Raw genomic sequence first — 23,987 nt, forward strand, 5'->3', positions numbered from 1 at the left:
TTACATTTAAAAAAATTAAGTGTTAAATTTTATTTATTTTCATAACATCTAAAGCACATTTCATAAAACTAACAGCAAATTTTCACAAATACAATCATACTACTACATTTAAACCATAACAATTCAATAACAAGTCATCTTATTCTTTAAGCAGACATGTACAAACAAACAATTATTTACTGCAATGTATATGCATTGTCCTATTCTGTTAGCACACATACATTTATAATTAACAAACAAATAATTACTGCATATATAATCATGATCATACTCATCCAAAATATTAACCCACAGAGCACTTAGAACTGCATAAAACATTCATATAGCAGTCATGTACCATTCATCACTTTATTTACATTATTTTGAAAGTTGTCCTCAACTTATTTACATTAGTTATAGTGTATTTTTTCACACAGAAGAAGTGCATATACAATCCAATACTAATTCAATACTAGTTATAAAGATATGCACACATTTAGTTTGTGTCTTGTCTGATCCTTTAAAATTCTTAAGATTTTCACTTGGATATTTCAGCTTTTAAAAAAATAAAACAGCATTGGGTCTATTTCCTCAGCTGTTGATATAATAAGGCATCCCAGGAGGAGGCGGATAGCTGTGTTGTTGAGGTGCAGACATAGGTATAGGTGGCTGTACCTGTTGTGGAGCATATGACACGGGTGGCTGTGTTGGTGGTGCCATAAGTGGCATAGATTGTGTAGTCATGTACTGACCACTTGATATTGGTGGTGGCATATTTGTATAACTTGGTGGTGGCTGTTGTAACTGTTCCATCTGTGGTGGCAGTTCTTCGGGTTGTAGTCTTGTTTCATGGGGTGGCTGCAACATTTGTTCTTGGGCTTGAGGAGGCAATGGACCTGAAATTGTGATTGTGTGTGGTACAGCAAACGGTTGTCCAGTAGAAGTCAAAACATCATGCTGAGTGTATACCGGGTGTGGTGGACTCTGTGAAGGTGAGACAGAGTACATCGGCTGCTGTTGGTAGTAATGTGATGGGAGAGAAGATACATGGACCATTGGAGGTCCTGGAGAAGGGGGAGGCTGTAACATGACAGATCCTGGTGGTTGGCTAGGTTGATACTGGAACTGTTCTGTCATTTGTTGTGGGGGTTGATACTGGAAGCCTGGGTCATTGTCTGGTCTCTGGTCTGTAAAGCCGTCAGATTCTCCCTGTGTATATAACTGTGGTGCATTGGAATACTGGTTGTACTGGTACTTCCCTCTTCCTGCTTGTTTATCTTCCTCATCTCTAAATCCTGAAGAAAATCAGAATTTATAGGTTTAACTTTAAAACAAGAATGGCCTAGGTGAAAAGGATGAGATAATTTTAATGTGAACCTCTTTTTTAAATATCTGAATATATAGAATTGTTAGAGAATGAAGCTGATGTCATTCCATCCTTTTTTTACCTTGATATTGTTTCAAGAGCTCATCAATTTTAAATATAATCAATAAAAAATTATTGAAATTTGAATCAAAGTTATTAATAAAGGACATCAATGCAAAATGTAGTTAGACATTTGAATATTGTCCAATTTGGCACAAAAATTGTTGGTTTTTTTTGTTTTTTTTTACCTAACCTATAGTTATCCAGATAATTCTTATGGTCTAGTACCCAGTCAATACTTATGAAAAACATTTCACTAGGACACGTTTTTCTTAAGTTTTTTTCTGCTTGATCATTTGGTGGTGTTATAATTAATGTTACAGTCTGGCTTAATCAATAATTGAAATGAGGCTTTACACTTGCTTTAAATATCCAGAAAATTCAGTAATTTTATCATTTATGGAGGGACATAATTCATTGTAATTGTTTTATCACTATCCCTTGTTATAATAGGGGGAAGGTTTAGGGTAGCAAACATGATTAAACTAGTGACATTCATGTATTGGTATGTTCCAATTCAAAGCCTGAAATTCAGTGGTGGCCATTTATTGTTTTGTTCATACATCAGGCCATTAGTTTTCTCTTTTGAAATTGTTTTACATTTGTTTTCTCATTGTTGAAGGTCGTATGGTGAAGTTAAAGTTGTTAACTTTCAGGTCATTTAGTCTCTGGTGGAGAGTTGTCTTAATTGATATCATCATACCACATTTTCTTTTTTTTATATAGATGTGAAATATTTGAAAATTAGAAACTGATATTGAATCTATTAATTTTTATTCTTTTTTAATGAAGCTTATATGTGTTTCCTTTGGTTAATGTAGCTTTGTCAAACCTACCAGTTGGAGACATTCTGTCCTTCTTTCTATCACTTCCACCTTGTCTTTCAAGTGAGGCTCTTTTCAATGAAGCTAAAAGAATGATAAATCAAGCTTTAAATTTTGAAAAGGAAGGCAATATAAACTTCAACAAAATATACAAACAAGTGAACTTGATTGATTGATTGCTTGTTGGTTGCTTTACTACGCCGCATTAGCACAAAAAGGCTATATCGCGGCGACAAGTGAACTTGAATTTAAGAATATGATTAAATGTAAATCAAAAACAAAATCTTTAACATTTTTGCAATTTATGGTTCACAAATGCCTCCACTTGTAAATGTACAGCAAATTCAGTATTTTATTATAATTCATAAAAGGAACACCATTCCATTAAAGTGAGTGTTCCCATCAAAATTTGACCTAGATCTGAGAAGTGGTAATAATCCCATTTTAGAACATATGGACTGTCTAAACCTAGATGCGAGCATACATATTGCATAGATTGTCTGCTATTATTTTTTCTAAAAGATAATCAAAGAATCAAGCAAAATTCAGAATTATTGTTCAAGATATCTCTCTATAAGGTATTCAACTGCTATTAAATAGAGATAGTTTTATTTCTAACAACTGTATCTGACTAATATATATATATACCTGGTATGGGTGGTGGTGGCATCAGCTGTTTGTCAGCATTATCCCCAGGATACCCTCCTGGCTGGGTCATTGTAAAGTTAGTGAACTGTGAACTCCTACAATACAATTTAAACTCAGTACACTATGTGAATAATCAAAATCATAGAAAGCACTTCTAAAATGTTTTATTTCTTTCTAATTTAAATTTGACCATTTAGATAAAATTATATCTTAATTAAATTCCTATCCACTTCTTTCGAGGGGGTTTAATCTGTGCTGTAAAAGTCTAGTTGATAGTTGATGTCTATTCTCAGTTGTCTTAAATGTCAGATGGTTTAACAATGAATGCTTGTTTGGTGGGATTAATACATTCACATGTATTGAACATACGTTCACATGTATTGAACACTACAAAACAACATGCCCCTGGTCCTGTACAAAATGTACTTTATAAATATACAGGCAACTCATTTATTCAGAAAAGCTCTTCGGACGCAAGAAATTAATAACGTGTTGTTTTCAATATTTTTTATCCCCAACCAGCAAATATATAAATATAGCAGTTACCTGTCATCAGGTGATGATAATGGTGCTGATGTTGTGTACACCAGCTGTGGTGTAGATTGTGTTACACTGTACATTTCAGAAACTTGTGGTTGGTATGGTGGATGTTGAGAAACCTGAGTCTCTTGAGGTGGAGGACCCTGTACAACCAAGTTGGCTAAATGTGGAGGGCCGTGCTGAAATTTATATCAGAAATATTAAAATGATAAATTAATCTCATAGTGAATTATTATGTATAGATGTGCTTGAAATGTAATTTCCATTTTCACTATATATTTTTTGTGAAAATATTGTACTTCATCCATATTCCTTTATATCATATGGTATTATTAGTATTATTTTTGTTTACTCTTCTTTGCTTGATTATGCTTATTTTTCTCGCTTGCTTTATTATATGCCACCATAGATAATTTATGTAAATGCCTGTTAATCCTTGATGAATAAAAAAAAAATTAAAAAAAAAAATGCTAAAATGATTTGACTTGAAGTACCATATATATTCTTTTCAAACTAAAAATAATCTGTAAATAGACCGGGCAATATCAAATTCTTATTCAACCCAATTTTAAAGCTCCTCAGCTTGAACAAATTAACTGATTGTAATCTTGCTGAATATGAATGGGATTAAACTACAAGCATTATTCATTGAAACATTATTGTTTACATAATTTGATTGATTTGTTTACCCGACTAAATTTTATTTTATCTGTATACAAAAGAACTTTATATTACCCATAACATCTTAAATGAAAGTCAGAATTACAGTAATAACGTTATATCAATATTAATTCCTACCTCATAACCTAAGAGATTTTCTGGCACTTTTTCCTCCAACTTTTCCTCAGTGAACCTGCGTTTTGGTTCCTCCCTGGATGATGTGTGATAAGTGTATGTAGTTGTAACAACTGGAGCAGACGACAATGGAGTGTGTGTAGATATTGGTGGAGGTCCACCACTTCCCAGCATCTGACAAGGAAAGGAAATTAGATTTATTAGTGAGAAACAGAGTAAGAGTAACATTTAAAATATGATGTTGAAACAAAAATATGCTGATATGTTCCCAATGCCTCTGGCAATATACAAAACAAGAATGTGTCCAAAGTACATGGATGCCCCACTATCATTTTCTATGTTCAGTGGACCGTGAAATTGGGGTCAAAAGTCTAATTTGACTTTAAAATTAAAAAGATCATATCAAAAGCAACAAGTGTACTAAGTTTCAAATTGATTGGACTTCAGCTTCATCAAAAACTACCTCAACTAAAAACTTTAACCTGAAGTAGGACGAACAGACGGAGCCACAGACCAGAAAACATAATGCCCCTTTACTATTGTAGGTGGGGCATAAAAATGTGTTTAAGAGGCATAATTCTCTAAATATGATTCAACTAGAAAACAACCCTCACTGAATCTTTATCAATAAACAACTACATACTAAAATGCATTAAACAGCTATCTCAAAAGCAATGATACAAATAAAATATGTTGACATTTGTCTTGAAATATAAAAGTTATTTTTATAAGACTTCAAAACAGGTAGAACAAAAGCAATTACAACTTGGATGCAGTATCAAATTACAGAAATAGAAAATCAGTCTATACCTGTCCTGCTAAACTACTTGGCATGTTAGGTGAAGTATTCCACGGGGAGCCAGTTGGTATTAGTGTAGTAACAACTTGTACTTCTGGTGGCATGGTAGTAACCAGCTGGGTGACATCTGGTGCCATATGTGGAGGTCCCAGCATCTGTGGTGGCGGACCATTCTGTGTCTGTACTAATAGTGGAGGAGGCTGTGCTGTTAGGACTTAAAGGAAAAACAAATTTCATATTATTTTATTTTTATTTTTGGGTAATGACCTATACACATAGATCAAGATTTTGAACATACTAGTTTTTAAGGTTTAAACTTCATAATATATTATCCCATCTTACTCTAAATAAACCTGTCTTCCACTGGTTGATTGAACAGCAATCTGCCACAAACTATTGGAGATGATAAAGTTACTGATGTACTAAAATTCTTTATTTTAACCATTTAAAGATGACATTTTTATTTCTCTTTAAATCCATATAATTAAAACAGTAAAATAGAACATTTTATTTCCACATTGTGCACAAATCATATTTTCTCATAGAATTTCAAATTAAATACTGATACAATTCTGATTTATTTGTGTGTTAACGAAATTAAAATTGCAATAAAATTGAATACATAAATAACAATCCAATATATATCTGTCACATGTTCTTACCTGATGGAAGTGTCATACCCATTGATGTTGGTAGAGAGTAAACAGCTGAAGAAATTGATGTTGGTATCATAAATCTGGTTGTTCCTAAAATGTGAAGAAGATAGCACAATGATGTATACGGCTTTGATAATAAATTTCGACATAATATAACATCTGTTTAATTGTAGTTTGGTACACAAAACACATTAGAAAAATCAGAAATTTATCATAATCATGATCTGAATACAGATAAAATTAACACTAGAAATTGAAAAACAAATTTATTAATAAGAAATTACTTCCTAAAAGATTATACATGTAGGATATATATATGTTACCCTAGAGATTGAAAAACATAGTTTTCAATGATAACATTGGATTTAGTTTAAACGAGTGTGAAGTTTTGATCTTATATCTGTCTTACCAATTCTTCTTTCACTCATAAACACACTACCTGGGCTAGGTAACTGCTGTGGGATTGGAGGAGGAGCCATAGTTGGTATTGTGTTGATCAGTGTACAAGGGGAAGGGGTGAAGGGGGGAGTGGGAAGTTTTGATCTTATATCTGTCTTACCAATTCTTCTTTCACTCATAAACGCACTACCTGGACTAGGTAACTGCTGTGGAATTGGAGGAGCCATAGTTGATATTCTGTTGATCAGTGTACCAGGGGGAGGGGTGAAGGGGGGAGTGGGAAGGTTTGATCTTACATCTGTCTTACCAATTCTTCTTTCACTCATAAACACACTACCTGGGCTATGTAACTGCTGTGGAATTGGAGGAGGAGCCATAGTTGGTATTATGTTGATCAGTGTACAAGGGGGAGGGGTGGAGTGGTAAGGTTTAATCTTATATATGTCTTACCAATTCTTCTTTCACTCATAAACACACTACCTGGGCTAGGTAACTGCTGTGGGATTGGAGGAGGAGCCATAGTTGGTATTGTGTTGATCAGTGTACCAGGTATGCTTGCTGCTAAGGGAAAATTAAAAAGAACAATTTTTTAAATTCATAAAAATTAAAGATACTTCAGCTTTAATAAATCTGTCAAAAAAAATTTGGATGTTTAAGTGATCTTGAAAACCACTTTCTAAAAATAAATTTCTGCATATTTTCAATTTTATTTCTAGTTAACTGACAATTTTTTTTTACCATGAAATACCAAAAAAACACCAAATATAGCAACTTGGAAACCGAGATTTATTTTTTTGAAAAGAAAAGTAACAAATTTGAACCAAATTTTTCAACACTTGTAGATAATTGGTTGATCTATTCTCTAAGATTTTTAAAGCAATTTTATAACAACAGAAACACCTTTTATTTTATCACTTTTGACTTTCAATCTAAGACGACTGACAAGTTGCATAAAAATAAATGATTATTTGGGACACTTTCATGATAAATTGAAACATAGATGTTTTTTTGACAGATTTAATTATACTTCTATATTATAGTATACTCTCAAACATATCCTGTAAAAATGTAACTTCACAAAACTTAAAATATATATAAACAACTTGGTATTCCTGTAAAATAGACGAAATATCAAGTTAAAGAATAAGTATGGGACTGACTTCACTCCAGAAACATCTCCATCTGCAAGTTTTATTTCCAAATGTGAGACTGAAAGTTTATGCTAAAATGTTTGTAAATTATTGATGCTGTAAATGTATTGCAAATATTTCTCAATCAACACAAAGCTGAAATGCAAAGCTTGTAGATATTTTCAGATTGCCTAGGCCTGTATCACACATAAATCTGATAACGCACTGAAATTACAATTATATTTTCCAACCAATCAATTAGTTGATTATTCATAATCAAATCATAATAAAACATTGAATGTAGGCTTTTCTAAATACACTGAAACAATAAAAATATTTTAAGTATGGCAATATTATACAAAATAAGAGCTAGCTTCAAAGCTATAGGATACTGTGGATTTGTTAGTATTCCTAGTATGCCATTTTAATTTCATTTTGTGGGGTATAGGTACATTTCGAAGTTTAATATTCAACAAAATACATATCTCCTAAGGTATAGTATATAGAATTTTGAAAAAACCAGGAAGAACAAGTAAAACTGTGAGCTACTGCTCACTGATGATACCCCCGCTGCAAGTGGATAAAAATATGCAAGTGTTTGGTAAACAGGAAGTTGTCGAGTGATGAATCTGAAAACGCATCACACAGTATAGCTGACTTATATAAATCCTGAAACCAAATTTCAGAAATCCTTGTATTGTAGTTTCTGAGAAAAATGCAATGAAAAATTTTCATGGGACGGACGGACTGACTGAAGGACAGACAGAGGTAAAACAGTATACCCCCCCTTTTTTAAAGCGGGGGTATAAAAATCTATGATTTTTTTTTTAACCCTTAACTCTCACAGTGAAAATTGGTATCAAGAAAACTAAATGAATCCTCAGTATTAGTCTCAAATAAATGTAAGATTGCATAAATTAAAGCTTGCTTCTTCATATACTTATTTTAGTGTTTAAAACATATTATTTAAACCAAATAAATGCTTAGCTAAAAGTGTTTTATTTTTGTCAGTAGTTATGTAGCTTCGTTGGTGAACTTGAAAACCACAGAAACTGTTCTAACAACTGTTTTACTCTTGGAGAGTTGTATCGGTAAATTTACAGTCTTACGTAAAATTACTTTCTTCCTCTCCATAAAAGAACCTAAAATACTGATTAGAAAAAATGTCTCTTCAGCAGTTCATTATGACATTCCTGGAAGCAGCCACTATTGTCTTTGAATTGCCTACTTCAAAAATAGATTGTTTGCCTAGGCATCAGAATCTTTTTGGAGGCATAACATGTAAACATAGAAATAACTGCCGAACAACCTAAAATTATCTGGGAAATATAAAGCTAGAATGCTTTAAGTCTACTAATGAAATAAAGTGCCATTAAAAACAAACTGTGTTGGAGTGAGATGTATAATGCTACATTTCCAGCTCATCTAGAAGAAAATATCTATTTGCAATTAAAATAAAGTTAATTAGAAAAAGAAATATTAATAAAATGATCTTTTGTTTCCTTTATGATATTGTGATCACATGTTATGTAACGTGACTAGTATATCATCCAAATTTGACTTGATGTGACAAACTTCTCAATCTGAAAGTACATAAAATATGAGAAAATGAAATTCCTGCTTAAACCATTGTCAAAGATTGATCTGTTGAATTTCTTGGCATGATTTTCTATGGACACACAGCTGAAATGCAAAGCTTGCAGTTATTTATCAGATAAAATGAAACTCATATAACTCGGATCTTTTCCTGAAAAACCTTTTCCACAATGAATCAGTACTTCCATCTTTTCAGTCCTTATCAGTCCTAAGAATCTTAAATATTAGCAAATAACATTTCTTAACTGAAGGCTATTCAAGAAACAGAAACATGGAGGTTTTATTCTTTAACGTTTTCCCTGCCAACAATGGGAACCGAGTCACCAATCTTCCAGAGAAACTCTCTCTCAGTGGCACCTGTTCTAATTTGACATTCTTAATCTTTCAGAACTATTCCTTGAATAGCCCCAATTTTTTCCACATAGTTCCTTAAAAAAATCTGTCCCAAAACACTATCACTTCTGGGTTCTCCACGATGTGTCAAATAACTAGTTACCTCCCCTGTAAATCTTAAAAGTTTATGTACATAATTGCTTCATACAAGATTACAATATTTTTTTTTCTTTTTAGTTTGAATTAAAATGTATCAATTTTTCAAGTTACGAATCTTCAATGTCTTCTTTTCAAACGATTTCCTGAAATAAAATATCTCCAAAAGAAATGTTTTTAACCCTTTGGTACGCCTCTGTTTTTCTGTTTTACATAAGGACTTACTCTGCTGTGACAGACCAGTTATAATTGTTGTGTGTCCAGCTGGTATAGCTGCCAATGCTTGCTGAAATTGGGCATAATCTTGCTGAACCTACAATCAGAGTAAATTTTCTCATGGTTAAACATTGTTTACATTGAAGAAATTTGTGTACAGTGTATTTTCAGGGTTCCTTGCAGCAACATTAAACAAACACCAGAAAGTCACCTTAATATCAAATTTGACAGAAAATATGTGCTAATGATAATATAATATGACAGAAAAGAAATTAGTTAAGGTTTCTTTTCTCTTGTATATATTTCTTTGCATCTCATTTTTAACCATTGCATCTATATACAAATTAAAGTGATTAATAATACATATTTTGTTATACGGATATCAAATAGGTTTGTCATACAACAGAAATCTTGCTGAAATCTGAATTGCAATCAAACAACAATATTTGAGACTAATAGAAGTCTTTCAAATCACCATCCTTTAATAAACTTTTTGCACAATTATAATTCTGACTGAAAATGCAGATAAGTTGTTCTTTATCATCTTGAATCCACGAAAATAGACTCTGTTTGCTGAAGCATCATTTATCTTCTGGGTATTCTTGAAGATCCCATCTGTGTATCTGTATAAACTGCCATAAACAGGTTATTTCGGAAATTTAGTGTGACATCCATTTTCACTAAACTGGTACACCTTCCTGGTCAGGGACTAGCTGATTTTCTCACTGTATTGAAGACCCATTGGTCCATTGGTAGCCTGGGCTGTTTTCTGCTATTTGATATGGTTGTTGTGTTTGACACATTCCGTTTCCATTCTCGATTTCAATATTGTTGATAATTCAGTTATTATTTTCCAGCATATGGTACTAATAACAGCTGCATTATCATATACCTGCATTCTAAATATTATTTCTATGACATGATATACATGTATCAGATGAACTGAACCTTATTTTGTTCTAAGTCTCATGCCAATTTATTTCTTGGTTTTTGGCCTTTCCCAACATCTTGTATCTGTTGTTTCCAAAACAGTTCTTATTCAAGAACTTGGTCATCTTTAGAGGGCACCTATCCTGAATTGTATTCTAGTTGACGAGATTTAAGCATCATCCCATCATCAGTTGTCAGCTTACTCAGTAAATATACTACTAGCCAGTCCTTCTCAAGTTTTGCAAATTTTGAGATATTAGCCAAAAATGTAGTATTAAAGTCCCTGTGTTCTATTTTTAGCAAAAGTGGCCATGTTGGTTGTCTAACTGGATCACACAAATCTTATAGATGAAACAGACAAACATTGGTTTCAATCCATTGAAAAGTTTCAGAGGAGATTTTTTATGTTAATTCAATTTGTGTAATTTTAAGAACATTTTATCTAAACCACCATTAATAAAACATCATACCAATATACGACCTTAAAATTGAAATAAAAATGATTTTTTAATAAAGTAATAAGTGGGTGTATGTTCTGTTTGAAGAATCAACAACAATATAACTACATGTATGTACTTTTTAATAATATAGAGTTCACAAAAATCTTTTTTGACCCGTTAGTCATGGGACTGACACCTGTCAGTCGTGGGACTGACAAAGCAAGATAATATGTTAGTCCTACAAAAGGTGTCAACTTTATCCTGAAATAAAATTAATAACATACATGACATATCTTATTTAAAAATAACTTCATTTTGGCAATTTAAAAATGACGAGCCAGTTCTAGTCTTTTGGATTTTCAAATTCAAAGTGAACTTCACTGTCCATTTCATCATCTGTATCATTTTTTAGTTTTGACAATAATTATTGGTTTCATCAAAAGATTCCACTACCAATTATTTGTCAGGCATGGCTTGATGAACAAATTTATAGTTTTTGGACCTTTTGGATTATTAGCTCTTCATCTTTTATATAAGCTTTGGATTTTAAAAATTTTTTGGCCACGAGCATCACTGAAGAGACATGTATTGTCGAAATGCGCATCTGGTGCAAGAAAATTGGTACCGTTAATTTAATTACTACCACTGGGTAGATGCCTCTGCTGGTGGACTATTAGTCCCCGAGGGTATCACCAGCCCAGTAGCCAGTACTTCGGTACTGGCATGAAAATACGGATTTTTTGTGTTATTAAAATTTGCTGTTAGAAAATATTATAAATTATTATAAATTAAGGAATGTATCTCCCTCATGCAAAGCTCTGATTCCTTTCACGGATTTGGCTATACTTTTTTGACCTTTTGGATTATTAGCTCTTCATCTTTTATATAAGTTTTGGATTTTAAATTTTTTTTGGCCACGAGCATCACTGAAGAGACATGTATTGTCGAAATGCGCATCTGGTGCAAGAAAATTGGTACCGTTAATTTAATTATAGGCCATGCGTAGCTAGCCACATCAGTTTGTTTGTAATAAAATTTGGAAACCAGTACTGAAAATAAGCCTTGCTCCCATGGGTACATCTGATGAATGATGTGCAAAAAACATATTGGAAATAGTCGGCTGGTACATCTAATTACCAATGTTAAAATGTGCTGACAGAGACACTGCAACAGCTGTTTTTAAATTCGTCATCACAATCACCACTAGCCTTCAAAATACTGGTCCTAAACCTCATTTTGGCAGTTAGAGCCGATAGGACAAAAGTTTTACACAAATTCTGTTAATAGTGGAGTGATTAACAATGCTTTTTGCAGGCTTCAGTCTTCGACACTGCATCCTGAAAACTAATCTTCTCATAATATCTGCAGCTTTCTTGGGAAAAAAATATTCTAAAACATCAGTCATCTAGAACCCTGCTTCAGAATTCTCAAATATTTAGTCATGTGTTAGTAGAAAGTATTTCTGGCACGAACAATGAGTTATTTTGTCAGAAAAGAATACATTTTAGAACCACCACAGCAGTCAACACACTGGCCTTCCTGTAAAACTAACAAAGCATGGTCTGTAGTGGCAGTATACCATAGAAAATATACCTTGGACTAAGAAATGGAAAACTGAAAAGGGGCAAAAAGGAAATAACAATAATTAGTTCTGAGACATCAAAAAACTTCGAGAGTTACTTACTGTTTGTATAAGGTTTTCTGCAAGTTGTTTAGCTTGTCCAAGTCCAATGGGGCTAGGGTGCCTAAAATAAAAATAATTTAAGTCATCTGCAGTCTGCTCTCCTAACTTCTATTTTTTTTCTCTGTAAAAAATGTCACATGCAAAAATGTATCAAAATTTAAAAAAATTACGTGGAATCTGTATCAATTTCTATCTTGAAATTTTTTTCAATCAAATCAAATTACACACAAATATAACAATATTCATTTATGTCTTCATAATATCATTAATATGTGTCTGGGCAATTTAACTTACTCTAAGAAAACATGCATGGGTTCAATGGAATCTCTGCCAGGAGAATTCATATCTAGAAATCCTGATCCTTTTCCTCTCAATGTTACTTTTGCACCAGTCTCTACTTCTACATGCTGTAGATATGATCCCTAAAATTAAAAGGTTAATATTTGTTCAATGAAGATGCTTATATCATATCATAAGTTTTGCCTAATCGGTAATCCCCTATGGATTTTAATAACCCTCTACGAATATGTGCTTCATGAAGGGGTCATTAGTGAACAGTATAAGTTATAACAAATTTAATGCACATGGGACTTTTTCAGCAAAGTTTTGTACAAAAATAAACAATGAAATATAATCACATTAAATGAGGACATCACCATTAATAGCAGAAATGGCACCATGAACCCCATATCATCTTCACTAACACCATATGGATACATGTAGGGGTCACTGTGTGCAATGTTAATCCAATCACAACATCACTCTTATCTGAGATTCCATTAAACTTATTCAAATTTAACGAATTAAACTTATTCAAATTTAACGATGCAATATCAAATAAATGATGTTCAATGCACCAGGATGAATTTCAGTATAAATCAATACAGTTGTACATGTATAATCATGATAATAATTAATACAGTTGTACATGTATAATCATGATAATAATTAATATTTCACCTCAGGTCCATGTATCTTTTCTTTCACTCCAAAATGAGGTGGAGCATGTTCTAAACCAATGAAGAGTTTTTCTTGAAGTATTGTAATCTATAAATTAATAAAGGAAGACATGGTTAAAAATAAATAGCAGATTATCATGTCTCTATAAACAACAATAGTCAAACATTTGTCCATAGAACAGTCCTATCTCATATCTACAGCTGCACTATGTGCCAAACTGTTTTAGGGTTTGTCTGACCTAAAATTAAATTTGACTTTTTTTCTACTATATTTTTAACTAAAAAATCTGCAAATTTCTGTTTGACATTTCGTTGGTCTGACAGGCAGAGTTAGGGATACACTAAAACTGATATGGACCATAATTTGCTATTGGGCTCCGTTTCCTATAACTATAGAAAAGTAATAAAATGTGAATTACTGTAAGAAAAGTTGCAACTACATCTAAAGATGCCATTATTTTTATCAACATACAAGTGTACGCTACTCTTCCCTAGAAAAAAATTTAAAATATACGAATTTCAAAGATTCTAAAACCGTATTTTTGTGTCATTTCTCGCGTTACTTTGTGCTTCCGAAGAGCATAACGCTGACTGATTTATAGATAATCGTCACCGGCAAATTCGTAACTTTTGCTTTCAAATAACAAAGAACATCGACCAATAAGAATAGTGAGAAGAAAATGCCGAGAACTATAAGTATTTATGTAGCAGATGTAAGAACAGTGGCATGATTTTTGTGTCCGATTTCGTAACGCAATTTTTAGATGATGTAATCTGCTTTGTTGTAATAGAATTCTTAAAAACAATATGCAAATATGAACTCTCGCGAGATGTTCAAACAGGTAAATCCGAGATGATTTACATTCTTGTTTTGATCTTCGTAATAATTAAGTAAGAAAATTACGTTGTCGTTATGCGTTACATTTCACACGAAACAGAAGTCCAATTATTTATTAAAATTGTTTTTGTCCTTAAGTTTTAACCATTTCCGGTCATACGTGAAACATGTGACTAACATGTGATAACGCCATTACGGCCGGATGTACGAAATACTAGGTCTAAACATTGTTTTTGTTTCCAACGGGATGTTAGCAAACATAATCTGTAGACTTGTTTCGTCTTGTTTAAAAGAGGAAAATACAATTGTCAAAGAGATTGCGCCGGTGGTCTGTTATTTTTCCTATGTGCATAATGTTACATACGATCCTGTGTGAAAATAAATGCCCAATGACTTGACAAAATCGATTCATATTTGACAGACGTTAGAACACACTTCATTTCCCAATAATGACGTGAAGAGTCCTTGGAAAAATCAATCGAAATTACGTCTCTTATCATTGTACCAATGCTCGTTGGATTGATTTAACTTCAGCAGTAAATATTACTGGATATTTTAGGTGAATACATATAATTTAATAACAAATACATGTTAATATACCGTTACACTTAGAATGTACAAAGTTGGAATCTTTGCCACAGTTTTTAATTAATATTTTTTATTCATGTTCTGCAAACACTTATCAGAAACGCAATAAACTTGTCAAAGGAGAAGTAAACTTTTACCATGCATGACTTGAAAGGAAGTACTTTATTGATTTTAGCCCACTAAAGTAGGTTAAAATGTGGAAACCATGTAGATGGTGTACAGGTCACAAGTATCACATTGTGCCTATTTTAAAGATTTTAATTCCAAGTTAAAAGTTTTTTTCTAAAATACTGGATTTAAAGAATGTTACATTGCCAATGATTTGGAATAAATTGTATATAACTGGAATATCAAAACCAAATATAAATACATTTTTTTTGCTTAAACATCAAGATACAACGATTATGGTATCCTGTATCAATGAAGAAAATATGGAAAATTCTGAATAAATTGTACTAATTGTTTTCAAAACAAGCACATATTTAGGAGTTTTATAATACTGTTACATTTAAGATGGATTTTAAGAAAAAGTATACTGTTCAGATTATTTTAAGCAGATTTTGCAATAAAATAAAACTAAAAAAATGCTTTCCGTTTCTTATGGTTTCCTGTCAGGTTTAAAAAAAACTTTAATATAACATTGAAAATAGATTTTAAATATTAACATGAAGCAAGTAACACTAGTAATGGTGTTTATTTATGCCTTTTGAATTATATTGTGCAAAATAAAGAAAATAAAGATTGGTTTCCTGTTTGGTTTCATGTCACGTAAACGGTGAATCAAAATGTAATTTTTTCTCGAAAAACTCAATTGTTCCATTCATACTATTCTAACACCAACACAACCCACAAAATAAAAGTTAAAATTTTAGAACTTATAAAAAAGGATACAAAAAGAAACCAAAGGCCGAATACCAAATTATGGTCCATATATATAAAAGGGTTTATCAGCGTTTATCAATTTTTTTGGGCCCTTTATAGCTTGCTGTTTGGTGTGAGCCAAGGCGCCCTGTTGAAGACCATAATTTGACCTAAGCTATAATGGTTAACTTTTACAAATTATAACTTAGATGGAGAGTTGTCTCATTGACACTCATACCACACCTTCTTATATCTATTGAAGGATCAAGATTATATTGATTTTGCTGTTGAAAATAAAATTTCAACACATCAATGTTTAGTAATGGAAAGCAACATTTGGAATCAGAGATATCTTCCCATGTCTTTAATAAGTTGGTAAAAAAACAATTATTTTCAAATGGAAGAAATGAAATATCTGTTTAACTCCAATTTAAGTATTATCTTTAACAGCTATTCTTAGGACTGATTGATTACCATGCCTTGACAGTAACTTACAGTCTGTTGTTGAGGTAAAACTGGAGGCTGTGTAATAAACCCTGGAGGGGGACCAAGCCTTGGCATAAGTTCTACAGGATTAGGCCCTAATAATTGGGCTCTCTGCTGAGGAGTGTTAGCAGGAGAAAATCTGGTCCCTTTGTTCTTATAGTTTGTGATTATTTCATTGATTCTGTGAACAGCAACTGCAAAAATAAAACAATGATGCTTAGTTTTCAAGTACTTTGCATTTCATAATATAACGAACTTTTAAACAAAATTTGTTCAATAATGCTATAGCTTTAACCATGCGTTCAAATATATATAAAGAATTGCAAGAAATTGTATTTGAGACAGAAACAGTTCTGATTTTGGCATGATCTTTTCCTTTGTACATGTTGTATCTTAGTAGTAATATAACTTTTAAGTTTATCATGGTTGAATTTAAGTTTAAGTGGCTCAAACATGTCCAAAAAAATCATAAGTATTAAAAACAAGCTAAGTGACAGTGTCATTAATTGGATGTTCTGACTTGAGTCTATATGAGGTAAATGAGACTGGTTCTTTGTTATTTATGCAAGATTGATTGTCATGATTCAAACAAGTATTCCTGTTACAGATAGAGAAAATAGGTTAAAATGACATCCAAATGGATAAACAAATAACACTTACTGTCTACCGATTCTTTTGTTGGACCTTGTACACACAAATACAGGGGTCTGTCTCTGAAAATAAAAATAAATCAATACTATATTATTATGTAGGTTTACTGAAGATCTTCATTATCTTTTCACCAAATTTTTAAAATTCTTACAACATTTATTTTACATCTAGATCAACTTTACTTGGTTTTCAATTCTAACACTTCTTCCAATCTATAAACTAGTCTGTTACATAATTTGTATTTAGTAGCCGATTATCTCTCTTAGAAATAGCATAGGAAGTCTTACTAATTTACAATTCAAACTTACCCAGCTCCTCTCTCCTGTGGACTAAGATATCTACCTCTGGTAGAAACTCCTGCACCACTGACTTTCGATATCTACAATCAAAATCCACTATATCATTTTGGGAGATAAAACAGTTCAAACTTATTATTTTGAAAGGTAAGTTTCCAGCTTATTAATTGTTGCTTGAATAACTGATATTTTTCTTAAGACATGCTTGTGATACTTGAAAATATGTTAAAATTGAACAACCTATCATGACTCAAGACAGCAATTAATCAAAAGTATGAGGAAGTAATGCTTGTTTCTTTCTTTTTTCTCTACCTTGCCATTTTTCTTGCCACTGATTCAATTATAATCAATAGGTTGTCCTCAACATAATATTAATAGTGGCAATCACATCTTTAAAATTGTTAAACCTAAATATAGGTAAAAGTTTATGAAAATATTCAGCAGTAAATACAGCAATGTAAATTGTATATTGATATGCTTGTTAACTTTCATTCTATAAGCCTGGTTGCAGACAACGGCAGATTATGCTTCAACCTTTCCTATTTCATACCTCTTCTTGTGTTGATCCTCTTGTCAACATGTTTCTACAGCCAATAGGTACATCATTAATTTCTACCTCTGCTACTGCCATGTTGCCTGTTGTTGTACTTGTTGCCTAAAAATAAAATATGATAGTGTACAGCTGTAATTCACATTTCTTCGTTTTCTTTGGTTCCATTTTTTTTTATCAACATTTCATGGTGTACAGATATACATTGTACCTCACCTTTAACCAGTGCCTTTAACACATAACAGTGTGTTTCCAGGCAAACTGAATGTGTCCTTTTAAAGCTTTCATATTAAATAAGGGAAATGTCATAGGTCAAAGACAAAACAGTATGACTATCTATGGAATCACAAAATTTAAATGGTTCAACTATTGTTTGAGATAAGTTATTTTCTTTTTTGAACAGATTCTGGAAGGCTGATATGTCATACAATTAATGCCAACCTGCTTTTGGTGACAGTACAGTGCTGTAGGTGTAAGACACCAGTTTGATGTGAGGTAGACGGGAAAATTTTTCCTGAATAGACTAAAAAGGGCTCAATAAGTGTTTCTGAGGTGGTCAAATCAGAAAATCACGATAGATTCAAAATCTTAAAGCTTAAAAAGGAATTAAATAAAACAATGCTTACCTTTTGTTTGTTTGGTTGTTGCTGAGACAACTGTGAAGGCTTGAGAGCACCTTTAGCTATCAACATAGCATTAACTTTAGCCGCTGCATCAGCGGCTGCCTCCAGACTACTCCTGTCATCTCTATCAGCCCATCGACTGCCCCTATCTTCTTTGTCACTCCATCGAGTCGATCTGCCACCACTGAAATCATAAACATGTGTAATGGTAGGTCTATTCACCATGAAACACATTGAAATACCAAATAACACACCTAAATATATTGCTTACAACTTAATGTATTTGAGTTATATTCTGAATGAGAATGATTATGTTTTCACATACATATAAAACATTAACTTTCAGAGAGAACAGAACACTTTGTCTGGATGGAAGGCCATCAGCCAGTCCTCTTCCCATGGTTTGTAAGGTTAATGGTCAAGGATAGTTAAGTATAGCTTTAGATGGGGACGAAGTTCCCAATAACAGTAGGAAAAAGTCAATAAAATAATTTTTTAAAAAATCGTGAAAATTTTCCCGAAATTTTCATTGTACTAATGAACTCAAAATCGTTCAATTTTTTAGTTGTCATGTTTTGAATTCCCTCATCGGCACAGTATCTACAATGTACTTCCTTTTTCCGGTCTTGTTTGTATGAAACTTTGAGTAAAATATATATTTATCAGTCTAGTAAACATGGTATAAAATAGGAAGGAACACAATACCAATTTCATTTTTAATAATTCCTAGATATGAAAAAACGTTGATGAAAGCGTTTCTTTGTTTTCATTGCATGTGACGTCATAACTTAAATAACGTCACAACTAAATCTCTCACAACAGAACCAAAATCAGAAACGTTATGGTATTTCGTTTCTTTATTTTTAACAAATATTTCATACAGACTTCGTCCCCATTTGCAAGTTATGCCTGCCTCATATTATCATAGGTTGGTTAAAAGATCATTAAAGCTTATAATTTTTGTCTCCGTTTGAATACCTTGCTAGCTGTGGAACCGTAGCTAGGGAGGTCGCCAATGCGATTATCGTAACGTAATAATTTCCTTGCGAAGGCAAAAATGTCAGATTTTACCGTAATTCAGATGCTTCGAAAAAGGGGAAAAATATATTATATGGACAAAACATTGATATGTATTTAAAGTTCAGACATTTATCTTTCTGAATATATAAGTTTTATGGGTATTGCAGTGATTTCGTACGATAAAAAAAACGTTTAAAGTTGTGAAGTTTTGAAAAAAATGGCCGCCGTAAAAACTATGTGTCAAAAGTACTACTGATTTTGAAATTAATTCCGCAAGCTGTTTCTCGCTCGATTTTCTTCATTGATAGCTTAAAATTTTGGAAATATATTCAAGTTTTATGATCCGGTTGTCAGTCATACCTAGGTGTCGATTTTCAGTATAGAAAAAAAAAATTGTTTACGACTTTGTAAACAACACTGACACTCGGATTCATAAATTCTAGAACTTTCTCTTTCCACATGTATCCATGGTTTCTCAAGAAAAACAATAGTGGCGGAATTGATTGGATATTTGTGTGCAAGGCGTGGTTACCACGCTTAAAATCTGCAAAAAGAGTTATCTGTTCTTGAATTCCCGAAGTGACGTATCCGCCATTGAGAGAGACATGAAACATGAAACGTGTAACAAAATGACTTTTACCGACTATTTTTTTGACGGACTGCTTAATGAGACAGCTAACAACGTTGGAAATAGGCCACGGAGGCCAATCACTTATGGTAAGTACTTTTATTATATCTTTTATTAGCTAATTTGTCCCAATTCAGGGATTTGAAAAACTCCGTGATTTTTAAAATTGACGAAATATTCTTATTTTTGACCATTTTTTAAATTTTAATTGCACTAACATCTATAAATATATGCCAAAAAGCAGTCTGCACCAAAAACTTTTTCAAGTACTAGTCCGAAGACCAATATTCTGACATTTTTTTCTTATTTGGCCAAACAAAGTTTTGCAAAAACTTACTAGTCTGAATGAAATTTTACTAGTCTGGGGCATCGGACTAGTGGCTAACCGTGCAGACTGAAAAAGGTGCTTTAGCATGTAAACTCACAGTAACAGTCAAAGAATTTAATGAAAAGTTAATGTCAGCTTCAAAATTTAAGATTTTGTGCCGATTTCAGTGTAAATTTGGCAAAAAATAGCTTAAAAATTAACGTCAAAATGCTGATTGTTTCATTCAATATTTTTTTTTCAGCTAAAAGAGCTTATTTTATTTGTGAAACAACTGAATACCAATACAAAACAAGTAGTAGAAAAAATTAGGGATCTTTTTCCATCATTGTCCTACCAAAAATGTATTTTTTTGCCTAAAAAAGCTACCTTAAAAAAGGGGGGCCTGCCGGCATGATTTTGATTCACTGATAAAAAAAAATCCGAAATGGTTGCAATATGTCAGTTAATATATTTCTGTTGACTGGTTGGGTCTTTACATAACTGCATACAACCAGACCTCTGCCTGCTTTCCATTGGAAGATATGAATGTCTAAACATAGCAGTTTATTCAAAGATGCCCTTGACACATAGCAAAAATAAACTATAGTCGCCGTCACGAAATTGGCACCATGATTTTTGTTCAAATTTTCTTAAATATCGACCGCGTTTACTCGAGATCATGTTTTTCAAATTGCGGAATAAAAATCCAATCCAAATATATACTACTGTCTTACCTTTTATTGTGTTTGCACTGTATAATCCTGACCTTCACATTTTTCAAGATTGTTTTCATTGTAAAACCGCCATCTTGGTTTCTATGAGGATCCCTTACTACATAACATTCGTTACTCTCTGGTAATATCATTGTCACTGGTGATACGATTTCCCGCGCTTTTTGATTAAAGATGACGCACAGCTCCGAGAGACACAAGAAAATTGAGAGCACGTGGACTCCACGGCAACACTTCCGGTAATAACAATGTCGGATTCCACCATACAAAATAATCTTGGATTTTGTGAAGGTCAGGATTATACAGTGCAAACACAATAAAAGGTAGGACAGTAGTATATATTTGGATTGGATTTTTATTCCGCTAATTGAAAAACATGATCTCGAGTAAACGCGGTCGATATTTAAGAAAATTTTGACAAAAATCATGGTGCCAATTTTACGTGACGGCGACTATAAGTCCAAAGGTTTTTTTTACCAAGTTTGAGATATTGTAGTTTCCTTAATACTGATGTTCCAGAGGACTTTAGTGGCTTAAATCAAAGCTTAAAAGGGCCTTATTGCAATTATGTAGATAGATTGCTTGTAGTTCCTAATACTTTTGATATATGTGGCCTCACAAATAGCCCAAAATATGGTATTTTTTGCCTTCGCAAGGAAATAGGCCAAATTTTTGTCTTCTAAATGGTCATAACTTTTGAACCGCTTGACCGATTTCAAAAATTTTGGCACCAATGAATTTCTTTTGTTGAGCTCTTTCAGAAAAATGTTGTTTTATGCACTTTCTATATACTTCATATCTTAACTGACCTCCCTACCGTTGCTTTAAAGTCTTAGGTCCTTTGTGTTATTTTTTGACTATTTGCGGACCATAGATCCGCAAATAGTCAACAAATAACATAAGGACCTAAGAGCTACGGTTCCGCAGCTAATACATTGCCGACTCTAAATAAAGCTTATTTATTATAATTATTTGGATAAAAGACGCCATTTTTTTCATCGCCAAAAAAAAATGTTTCTCTGCACTCCTAACAGAAAAATTGTTTAAAGCACCCAGCTTAAAGCAACGTTGGAAGAATAATGAAAATGTGTGTGTTAAGAAAATTAATACTGTTGATGGCCATGATATCCTCCACCGCGGTGAAAATTGTTGTGACCACGGCCGCCTCGTCTGTGATGAAGTGCCATCTTTTCCAATTAATCGACCTACGTCAGTTCCGGCTGAATTATACGGTCTCACTAATTACAAGATGAATATTAGCGACAACAAATAACAAGAAACTACCAAAAAAAATTAGCGGACAAGAAAGTTTATTTGCTATTAAATCTAAATATTCATGAAAAATAAATCATCTGATTATACTGAGGATCCATACAAATTAGACAAAAAAACAAACTATTATTAAAAAAGATATATACCCTTGACGAAGTTTTTTTTATTATAAAGGAAACAAACCCAGAAGGTTGTCAGTCTCTTTAATTTAAGTAAAAAAATGTTTAACCCCGCCGTATTTTCGTTCAAGCATTATCACTGAACAAAAATTGAGAATGGAAAAATAATCAAAGACGTCATACTAAACTCCAAAATTTATAATGAAACTAATATTAAAAATCATGTACAACTGAGACTACCGACGTAGGCCAGAGGCTCCTTACTTGGGACAGGCGCAAAAATGCATAGGGATCTAACATGTTTTTTTTAGATCTCAACCCTCCCCTATACCTCTAGACAGTGTAGAAAAAAACACACAATAATTCACACAGTTAAACTCAGTTTAAAAGAGGTCAGAGTCTGATGTCAGAATATGTTACAAAAGAAACTTAACAAAATGACAAAGATACATAAATTAACAAAGGGCTACTAGCAGTTACTGACCGTGAATTAGTATACATTTTTGTTTAGGAGCCATCTGAAGTACACCTCCGAGTGCGGGATTTTCTCACTGCATTAAAGGGACGTATGACATTTGCGCCGATTTTGAAAATTTTCATTCTTTCATTTGCGCCGATTTCATTTTTTCATTTGCGCCGATTTTATATTTGCTCCTAATTAGATTTAAATAAATACTTGTACTTGTACTGTACTATACCAATGATAAAATCTGGTTGTTCATTTATGTTTAAGTTAATTTTGATTCATATTGTTCTGGAACTTCGTTGTACATGATGGACATATTACACACTGAAACGAGCCAAGGAGTCAATTCTTTAATCAACGAGGGGCATACATATCGGAAGGTTAGTGTCCTGAAACATAACAACATATATTTCAAATGTACCATAAATCGTTCAAAGCCAGAGTCATCACAGATTCTATTGTCAAAATACTGATCGAGCATAAACATGTGGCAGATGTCCGAAAGACAGAGGTTAAAGAATAAAGAACTACGGGTACTGTTAAGGAAAAAGTATCTTGTAGGCCTTCTTCCATCTCCCCCATAGTGAGCAGGAGACAACAGTTATATAAATGTTATGATTGACAATTCATAACATTTGTACAAATGGCTAATGGAAGAGGTCTAAAATGATAAATGAAATATAACATGACTTGGATTGAGAGTTCTCTTATTTGCACATCTTCTTATATTTATTCACCAGTAATTTACCTGTAAAAAAATCGGCGCAAATGAACAAAAAAAATCGACTCAAATGAAAGAAAAAATCATTACATTTGTACAAATGGCTAATGGAAGAGATCTTAAATGATAAATGAAAAATAGTATGACTTGGATTATTTGCACATCTTCTTATATCTACTCACCTGTAGTTAACCTGTAAAAAAATGGGCACAAATGAAGAAAACAAATGGGCGCAAATGAAAGAAAAGTCGGCGCAAATGAAATGCACATCGGCGCAAATGCAAAACGCCGCATGAAAGACCCATTGGTAGCCTTTGCAT

The 23,987-nt window shown here is 32.6% G+C and overlaps 1 protein-coding gene across 2 annotated transcripts; it reads right to left on the minus strand.

The window, feature by feature from the left end:
- Positions 1-15: 15 nt before the first annotated feature.
- LOC134714521 (KH homology domain-containing protein 4-like) lies at positions 16-22,313 on the minus strand. Of its 2 annotated transcripts, none has more exons than XM_063575822.1 (18): positions 22,200-22,313; positions 18,407-18,587; positions 17,781-17,885; positions 17,243-17,313; positions 16,944-16,996; positions 16,293-16,477; positions 13,512-13,598; positions 12,846-12,973; positions 12,552-12,612; positions 9,507-9,594; positions 6,517-6,624; positions 5,674-5,757; positions 5,023-5,225; positions 4,216-4,386; positions 3,424-3,596; positions 2,878-2,972; positions 2,242-2,313; positions 16-1,274 (listed from the first exon to the last, which is right to left on the minus strand). In XM_063575822.1, the coding sequence occupies exons 1-18, from the start codon at positions 22,274-22,276 to the stop codon at positions 571-573; spliced, it is 2,646 nt and encodes an 881-aa protein (XP_063431892.1). In that variant the 5' UTR covers positions 22,277-22,313; the 3' UTR covers positions 16-570. The 2 variants fall into 2 exon arrangements, with proteins under 2 accessions (XP_063431892.1, XP_063431891.1); XM_063575821.1 differs by having other exon boundaries at positions 6,517-6,627.
- Between the last annotated feature and the right edge of the window lie 1,674 nt (positions 22,314-23,987).

This window comes from Mytilus trossulus, chromosome 4 (assembly GCF_036588685.1).
Source record: "Mytilus trossulus isolate FHL-02 chromosome 4, PNRI_Mtr1.1.1.hap1, whole genome shotgun sequence".
Taxonomy (NCBI): Eukaryota; Metazoa; Mollusca; class Bivalvia; order Mytilida; family Mytilidae; genus Mytilus; species Mytilus trossulus.

Excerpts from the sequence above, each read along its gene's own strand:
- LOC134714521 (XM_063575821.1), bottom strand. The coding sequence starts at position 22,276 with ATGGCACTTCATCACAGACGAGGCGGCCGTGGTCACAACAATTTTCAC. Across the intron at positions 18,588-22,199 it reads GGATATCATGGCCATCAACA|TGGTGGCAGATCGACTCGAT; the intron begins GTATTAATTTTC and ends TTATGATTTCAG. Across the intron at positions 3,597-4,215 it reads AAAATCTCTTAGGTTATGAG|CACGGCCCTCCACATTTAGC; the intron begins GTAGGAATTAAT and ends TATAAATTTCAG.